The 9,468-nt window shown below is 38.1% G+C and overlaps 1 protein-coding gene across 1 annotated transcript in view; it reads right to left on the bottom strand.

The window, feature by feature from the left end:
* The window catches only part of LOC136258703 (uncharacterized), a 58,912-nt gene that overhangs the window by 42,225 nt on the left and 7,219 nt on the right, over nucleotides 1–9,468 (bottom strand). The window contains exons 2-4 of the mRNA XM_066052048.1: nucleotides 8,989–9,126; nucleotides 8,256–8,389; nucleotides 7,989–8,196 (exon numbers count right to left, since the gene is read on the bottom strand). Of these exons, the coding sequence (XP_065908120.1) occupies nucleotides 7,989–8,196; nucleotides 8,256–8,389; nucleotides 8,989–9,126 (480 nt within the window). The remainder of the gene's footprint in view (nucleotides 1–7,988; nucleotides 8,197–8,255; nucleotides 8,390–8,988; nucleotides 9,127–9,468) is intronic.

Here is a 9,468-nt window from a genome sequence, read left to right on the forward strand (position 1 = left end):
TTGTCGTTATTAAAATTTTTACCATTAACCTACCATCACAGCCATTTCTTGGCCGCCACCTTGGATTTCACATCTTTTTTCACCATAGCCTTTCTGAGGGCCGCACACTTTTTTTACAGCTTGGCTGTTTTGGATTAGATTTCATTTCTTTTTGTATTTGTATACCCCAAAGCCGGCCTATGGCCAGCTTTGGGAATTTTTTAACCTATGTTTTTTTCTTTACTACAGGAAGAAGAAAAGATGAAGTAGATGCACTTTAAATATTTTATCAGTAAATGTACAAATTATATATATGTGACCGGATTTGCGAAAAGGGGTCTTCCACACACATCCAATGTACGAACTTTGGCAGTTCATAATGTCAGATAGGAAAATAGCATTGCCTTGAAATTTGGACAGTGATGAGTAACAACATAGGTTAATGCATGAACAAAATTTCAGGTTAGTATCTTCTTTGAGCACAAAGGTATGGTCATTCAAGTTCATAGAATTGGATGTGTGTGGAAGACCCTTTTTCGTAAATCCGGTCACATATAATACATATGTGACCAGATTTACATATGTGACCAGAAAAGGGGCCTTCCACACATCCAATTTGCCAATTTTGACAATTGATAACTTCAGATTGGAAAGAGCTATTGCCTTGAAATTTGGGCAGTGGTGATTTCTTTGCAGCTGAACTCTCTACATGATGGTTTCTTTGTAGCTGAACTCTCTACAAGGTAATTTCTTCTAGCTGATCTCTCTACAGGGTGATTTGTTTGTAGCTGAACTATCTACAAGGTGACTTCTTCTAGCTGATCTCTCTACAGGGTGATTTGTTTGTAGCTGAATTCAGTACAGGTGATTTGTTTGCAGCTGAGCTCTTTACGGTTTCTTTGTAGCTGAACTATCTACAAAGTAACTTCTTCTAACTGATCTTTCTACAGGGTGATTTGTTTGTAGCTGAACTATCTACAAGGTAATTTCTTCTAGCTGATCTCTCTACAGGGTGATTTGTTTGTAGCTGAAATCTGTACAGGTGATTTGTTTGCAGCTGAGCTCTTTACAGAATGGTTTCTTTGTAGCTGAACTCTCTAAAAGGTAACTTCTTCTAACTGATCTTTCTACAGGGTGATTTGTTTGTAGCTGAACTATCTACAAGGTAATATCTTCTAGCTGATCTCTCTACAGGGTGATTTGTTTGCAGCTGAATTCTGTACAGGTGATTTGTTTGCAGCTGAGCTCTTTACAGAATGGTTTCTTTGTAGCTGAACTCTCTACAAGGTAATTTCTTCTACCTGATCTCTCTACAGGGAGATTTGTTTGTAGCTGAACTCTCTACAAGGTAACTTTTCTAGCTGATGTCTCTACAAGGTGGCTAGTTTGTAGCTGAACTCTCTATATGATGGTTTCTTTGTAACTGAAATTTCTACAAGGTGACTTCTTCTAGCTGATCTTTCAAGAGGATGATTTGTTTGTAGCTTCACTCTCTACAAGGTAACTTCTTCTAGCTGATCTCTCTACAGGGAGATTTGTTTGAAGCCGAACTTTCTAAATGATGGTTTCTTTGTAGCTGAACTCTCTACAAGGTAATTTCTTCTAGCTGATCTCTCTACAGGGAGATTTGTTTGCAGCTGAACTATCTACAAGGTAACTTCTTCTAGCTGATCTCTCTACAGGGAGATTTGTTTGTAGCTGAACTCTCTACAGGTGATTTGTTTGAAGCTGAACTTTCTAAATGATGGTTTCTTTGTAGCTGAACTCTCTACAAGGTAATTTCTTCTAGCTGATCTCTCTACAGGGAGATTTGTTTGCAGCTGAACTATCTACAATGTAACTTCTTCTAGCTGATCTCCCTACAGGGTGATTTGTTCATAGCTGAATTCTGTACACGTGATTTGTTTGCAGCTGAGCTCTTTACAAAATGGTTTCTTTGTAGCTGAACTCTCTACAAGGTAACTTCTTCTAACTGATCTTTCTACAGGGCAATTTGTTTGTGGCAGAATTTTATACAGGGTGATTCCTTTGCAGCTGAACTCTCTACATGGTGGTTTCTTTGTAGCTGAACTCTCTACAAGGTAACTTCTTCTAGCTGATCTCTCTACAGGGTGATTTGTTTGTAGCTGAACGATCTACAAGGTAACTTCTTCTAGCTGATCTCTCTACAGGGTAGTTTCTTTGTAGTTGAACTCTCTACAAGATAACTTCTTCTTAGACTAGCTGATCTCTCTACAGGGTGATTTGTTTGTAGCTGAACGATCTACAAGGTAACTTCTTCTAGCTGATTTCTCTACAGTGTGGTTTCTTTGTAGCTGAACTCTCTACATGGTGGTTTCTTTGTAGCTGAACTCTCTACAAGGTAATTTCTTCTAGATGATCTCTCTACAGGGAGATCTGTTTGTAGCTGAACTATCTACAAGGTAACTTCTTCTAACTGATCTTTCTACAGGGCAATTTGCTTGTGGCAGAATTTTATACAGGGTGATTTCTTTGCAGCTAAACTCTCTACGTGGTGGTTTCTTTGTAGCTGAACTCTCACCAAAGTAATTTCTTCTAGCTGATCTCTCTACAGGATGATTTGTTTGTAGCTTAACTCTCTACAAGGTAACTTCTTCTAGCTGATGTCTCTACAAAGTCACTAGTTTGTAGCTGAGCTCTCTACATGGTGGTTTCTTTGTAACTGAACTCTCTACAAGGTGACCTCTTCTAGCTGATCTTTCTACAGGGTGATTTGTTTAAAGCTGAACTCTCTACAAGGTAACTTCTTCTAGCTGATCTCTCTACAGGGAGATTTGTTTGTAGCTGAACTCTCTACATGATGGTTTCTTTGTAGCTGAACTCTCTACAAGGTAACTTCTTCTAGCTAATATCTCTACAGGGAGATTTGTTTGAGCTGAACTCTCTACATGATGGTTTCTTTGTAGCTGAACTCTCTGCAAGGTAACTTCTTCTATTGATCTCTCCACAGGACGATTTGTTTGTAGCTGAACTCTCTACATGGTGGTTTCTTTGTAGCTGAACTCTATACAAGGTGATTTTTTCTAGCTGAACTATCCATTTCCATAGTTGCATGAACTCCCTACAAGGTAACTTCTTCTAGCTGATCTCTCTACAGGGTGACTTGTGTGTAGCTGATCTCTATACACGTTTCTTGTTTCTAGCTGATCTCTTGAATTCTCTTCAGGGTGACTGCTCTATTAGGATGACTGCTCTATTAGAGTATCTCGATCTCGCACTTGCTGCACCAAGTTGGATTTCGTGTTATAACTCCGTGGCTTTAAGTCTGATTCTTCTACACCATTGAAGAGCCTTTCTAAGATGATTACTCCATCTGTACAACGATTTTCAAAGCATTACCCCAAACGGTTTATTTGGTAGGCGTGGCAAGCTGTCGTTATTTTTATTAGCTAATCTCGATTGCGTAATTGTTACACACTGTTGGTTTTTTCGTTGTATCTTCCTGTTTTTTAGCTCGATTTCTTTCAAACCACAAAAGGTTTGAGGTTCAATAGTTAACCTATTCACCCACCGATTTTCAGCTTCTTCCCATACGCGGTTTACCCTGTAGGCGTGACAACATATTGGTGTTAATTTTCGTGAATAATCGCTCATAACTCTTTGCCTGTTTATCGTATTCCAGCCAAAGTTGGTACCGAGATGCGCCTTTATATCCCCCTTCTGTGTGCCAAATTTCAAGGCAATCGGATATGGCGTTCGAGTTTTATAGCAATTTTTGTAAGTGTGCGACAAGAAAAAGAAAAAGAAGAAGAAAAAAAAACGAAGAAACTGAGCCAATTTTTGAAGTCGCATATCTCGGGAACGCAGGAAGCGATTTCGCTCAAATTTGGAATGTGGAGTGCTGCAGTTGGAGGGCATGTCCACAGCAAAAATCGTCTTGTTTCATCAAGGAAGCACAGAGCTACGGAGGTGCGAAAATTGCGTTTTCTTTCTTCCTGTCAATATACTCACGGGTGTTACGCGCCGGCTTCTTGGGCCGCACGACACACTACCGTGTGCCTTGATAACCGGGGTGTGCGGCACCATTTGTTTTGATATGCGTGGATTGCAGAGGTGCTTTTCGAACAGTTCTTGATTCATAACTGGCTGAACAAAGCTGACAACGAAGAGTAATGAATACTTCACTTTTCAGATGATAATTAGGGCACGAGGTGCCATTTCAGATGCGTGGGTTCACCAGTCTATAATAATTATTTGCAAAAAAAGTTAACAAACAAGTACACAGAAAAATTTGGAATTTTCAATTAGAGTAGGGACCATAGCACATTGATAAAAAGTACTGAAACAAGTTGGAGTAGTGCACAGTAGGGATATAACACTTATTATTGTTTTACTGTGATTTAATATCGTGCACTACTCCAACTTGTTTCAGTACTTTTTATCAATGTGCTGTGGTCCCTACTCTAGTTGAAAATTCCAAATTTTTCTGTGTACTTGTATCAAAGAAACCATACACTGTAGGAAGTTACAATACAAACCATAATTTAATTTCCCAACACATTAAGCTAATGAAGACTCTTACATTGCTACATTATTCAGCAATGGCTTTGAATGGGAAGTAGTACAATGAATCAGCATCAATGCAACATGTGCTGGTTCTGCATAAAACCAACTGTTTAGCAAGCAACCAAGATAGTAACAATGTTCCATGGATATAGCTCTCACTAATAGTCTAACCTCAGCCAGAACCTTAGCATTCTTTGTCTTTTCACCCACAAATGGGTACCTTTGACCTCCATACCCCAGGATCATAAAGGCTTGGGCTTGTTTTGCCCAAATAATCACCTAAACATTAGCCTCACTTTTCCTTCATAACAAAAATGGTTTAAGAGAGATCCCAAACCCTTCCAACAGGCTTCCATGGAATTTAAGGTTACAGTATAGTCACGGGCAATCATTCAAATGCCTATCAATACTTTTTGAGAAGGCCATAAAACCAATCTAGCAACATTAAATTTAAAGTATCCCTTCACGTTTATTGTTTTTCTGTTGCTACAATGTAGTTTGAGGCAGTTGAAACAATGAAACATAACAAGATGTTGTAGCACACAAGTTAACCCCTAACCTGTACATTGTTCATGGTCCAGCTGTCACTACCATGATTTTCTGCTGCCAAATGCTGCAAAAGCTGTAGGTTCTATGGACATTTCTGGGGCATAGCAATACTGTACATTAATATTAGGTCCTGTGGAAGCATTTTTGGCATTTTTCTTCCCAGTAATAGAGATACAAGCCTTCAAGGAGCATGTTTCACTCGAAGAAACTACAAAAAAAGTGCAATAAAATTTTTTCACAAAATACAGTAGTAACTTGAAAGTTGTTTCCACAGGACCTAGGTACTTTAGTTGTTTAGTTACTTGTACTGAAATTATAAGGATTCAGTGATCTGTTAGTCTGGTTTTGGAGGCAAATTTTTGTAAAACATTGCTCTATCATGGACTGCACACCCAAGAACAATTGTTATTTTATTCAGTAAAAATAGTTGTATTGCTACCACAACACAGTTGTTGAAATTATTTATCCCTACTTTGGTAAAAGCAGGTTTTATAATCATGCATTTAAAATATACCATAACCTTAAAAATCTGAATTTTCTAGATACTAACTGCTTCCATGGGAACATTAAAAATTTACTATTTAACTGAATAATCTAGTAATTGACCAGCTAACCGATGCCTCCAGCCAAGTATAACTCAACTATGATTAATGCCACACAAGATTGATTTCTTCACTGCTTGATGCCACTTTGGCTCAAGACATGCCTTTTCACCAACCACAGTAGTTACATTATATGCACCATGGACTTACTTACCTTTGTCCTCCTTTGTACCCAATTTCTTTCTCCACTACAACATAGCTAAGTGTTGATTTACCATAATGTATGATGGATTCCATTTAGCTTATAATTTCCATACTAACTAAATTGATTGCAATGATACTTCATGTACTGTTCTTCATTTGTAATGCTGTACAATAGGTAGGAAATCACTTCTCACTTTACACTGCTTTCCAGTAGTGGATAACCAGGGCACACATTAAGTCATTCAGTCAATGTCTGGTCTGCAGCATTCTTTCTTTTAATGTGGTATGTGTTAGTCTATCAGTCATAAATTGTGTTACAAAAAGCAAAACAAGTGTAAGGAAACTTAATATGACTTGTGTCTGACTGAATTCCTGACTGACTGACTGACTGACTGACTGACTGACTGACTGACTGACTGACTGACTGACTGACTGCCTGCCTGCCTGCCTGCCTGACTGACTGACTGACTGACTGACTGACTGACTGACTGACTGACTGACTGACTGACTGACTGACTGACTGACTGACTGACTGACTGACTGACTGACTGACTGACTGACTGACTGACTGACTGACTGACTGACTGACTGACTGACTGACTGACTGACTGACTGACTGACTGACTGACTGACTGACTGACTGACTGACTGACTGACTGACTGACTGACTGACTGACTGACTGACTGACTGACTGACTGACTGACTGACTGACTGACTGACTGACTGACTGACTGACTGACTGATTGACTGACTGACTGACTGACTGACTGACTGGCTCTCACTCACTCACTCACTCACTCACTCACTCACTCACTCACTCACTCACTCACTCACTCACTCACTCACTCACTCACTCACTCACTCACTCACCCACCCACCCACCCACACACTCACTCACCCACCCACCCACTCACTCACTCACTCACTCACTCACTCACTCACTCACTCACTCACTCACTCACTCACTCACTCACTCACTCACTCACTCACTCACTGATGCCTTCAGACAAGTGTGACTTGATAAGGATAAAGGTTCTATGAGCTTGATTTTTCGTATTGGACCATAGAGGTTTGCACTTTTTCACAAAACCTCACAATACCTTGTGGTGCCTGGAAGTATTTTTAGCTCAAAAGTGCCTTCAGTACATCCTGCATTAGGTTGCTACAGATACGTCAATATATGTTTTAATTATTCAGCATAGTTTTCTACTAACTGCTCTGACTGACTGATGCCTTCAGGCAAGCATAATTCGATAATGGTTAAGGCTTGATTTTTTCATGCTATTCAGCCAGACATGTGCCTTTTGGCATACTGCAATACATACAATACATACAATACATGCTTCGTGGACTTACCTGTGTCCTCCTTTGTGTCTCATTTATCTTAGCTGACAGCACAAGGTGTCGATTTGTGGTACCGCTATATTATGGCTTCCCTACATTTGTAATGGGAGTTGTCCAAGTTTTTAGTTGTGAATGGATTGATTGCAGAGGTCCTCATTGTAGTGTCCTTTGCTTGTAATGGGCTGATAGCTGAAAACAATGCATAACATCCACTTCGTTATTTCAGTAAGTGATAGTTGGGGGAGTGTTCAGATGAAAACAATAAGCTGATGTCATTCTTTCTTCTAATACAGTATGTACAAGTTAATGCTACCTAAAAGTAAACAAACAAGTGAAAGGAAAGTTAGGGATTAAAGAAACAAGAAATAGTGAGGTCGCCTACACACGAAGATATACCAGTGGATACTTAATTAATCCCTAATTCAGTCTTGGATGTAGGGATTAAATGTCCACCAGTATAGCTGCAGGTGCAGAACACCTCTTTTGTGTCATTGCCTTTTGTTTCTATGATCCCTATTCCAACACGAATTTTATTTTCTTTACACCTGTAGTAGTTAAGTATAACGTTCCTATTCATTTATGTAATTATTTATTTATTACAATATATCTAACTAGAGACCTGCAAGAAGGCTACAGTCTGTGAAGCAGGAAGTCAGAAGCCTATTTGGCATGTGACAGTTTTGCATTAACTAAATGGGCACCTATAGCTGGTTTTTAGAAGTACATAGCATAACATGACTTATATTACATGTATAATTATACAGTACTTGATGTCAAATCAAGTATACTTCTAACTCATGTTAACTTTGCAATATAATAAACTGAATTACAAATCTTAACACCTGTACTCTCCAGAATTGAAGTCATCAACATAACCTTTTACTGGCTGAGTGAGTTGTAGAGTATCAGTTGCTCCAATGAGAACATCATCAAGTGACCACACATCTCGACGGTATCCTGAATACCAGGGTTGGTACCACCGTAACTGCACTGCTGCCATTCTTGCATTGGTTGGTAGTGATAATAACACCAATTGTTCAGATGTATAATCTGAGTAATATGCAAATCAGTTAAGATAAAATGTTATTACCAAAACACTGTATTGTAACCTGTTGGAAAATATGTTGATATACTGGTCCAAAATGAAGAGCTTGCCTCCTTGTAAAAAACTATTATTCTAGCAGAAGTACTAGCTTCACAGCTTCCAATGAGAGACCCACAATGAAGCATAAATCTTATTGAGCTAAAAGGAAAATTAGAAATTTAGACACAGTATTAATTTTTTGAAATTATTAGGACATGCTAAAGTAATGGTCTGCTTCATGGATCTGTAGGTAACGTATTCATTAAACTAAAGAAAAAACGAATATACATGATTCCTAAGAGGTTTTAAGATGACACCAGGCATCTGTTAGTGTATGCAAGTAGTCATGAGTGTAGCAGAAGGGAGATACTAGGAGCCCCTTTAAGGCTTTACTTTTACTTTAGTACAAAACTTTAAAGATTGAGATATTCTTAAAAAACAGTTCTACAGCATATTCTAATAAAACAGTCAACTGTAACTAAAATGATACCAATCTTTTAATTGTCCAAGATCACTTCATCTTACCCTACAAAGCCACAAATAACTATTTAAAAGTTTATTAATTTAATTATTAACATTTCTTATTACAGTACTGGCCATAATTTTGAAGAGGAATTATCTCAAAATGACTACTCATTTGCAGCATAGCATACTTTACTGTGTTAATACATTGTATATGAAACAAGAATACAGAAACACTAATCCTGCACACTCATTTACATCCTTAATCATCTGCGTGAATAATTTTTAATGTATACCTAACATCTGTCAAATTCAAAGGAACTGTGACTGCTTCCCGTGAAGAAAGTCCATAAAATAGCATAGCATCATCATCTCTGACTCTACATGGATTAGCTTCAATGTTCACTCCAGTCAGTGAGCTCCACAATGTAAGACTAAATATACATTTGCAAGAATAATTTAATTGTGATGTAACAATAACTTGATACACCATGCATAAGGAAACCCTATGTATTTTGTAATTCTGAACATATGCCCTACAATACAGTCTGTAGGTAACTTTGATGTAACAGGCAGGCAAAGTCAATGCCCTTTAGAAAAGTTCATGCAACTATATTTTCAATGGCAAAATAAAAGTATGCTCATAATGTATGTGGGCATAAAAGACAAATCACACAACAGCAAACAGCTTTCACACGCACCAGTAAAGTATGGCTAATCAAATTTTTCAGTTAAGAAGCATTTACATTCAAAATAAAATATGTATATTTCCTTGC

The sequence above is a fragment of the Dysidea avara genome, chromosome 1 (assembly GCF_963678975.1).
Source record: "Dysidea avara chromosome 1, odDysAvar1.4, whole genome shotgun sequence".
Classification (NCBI taxonomy): domain Eukaryota; kingdom Metazoa; phylum Porifera; class Demospongiae; order Dictyoceratida; family Dysideidae; genus Dysidea; species Dysidea avara.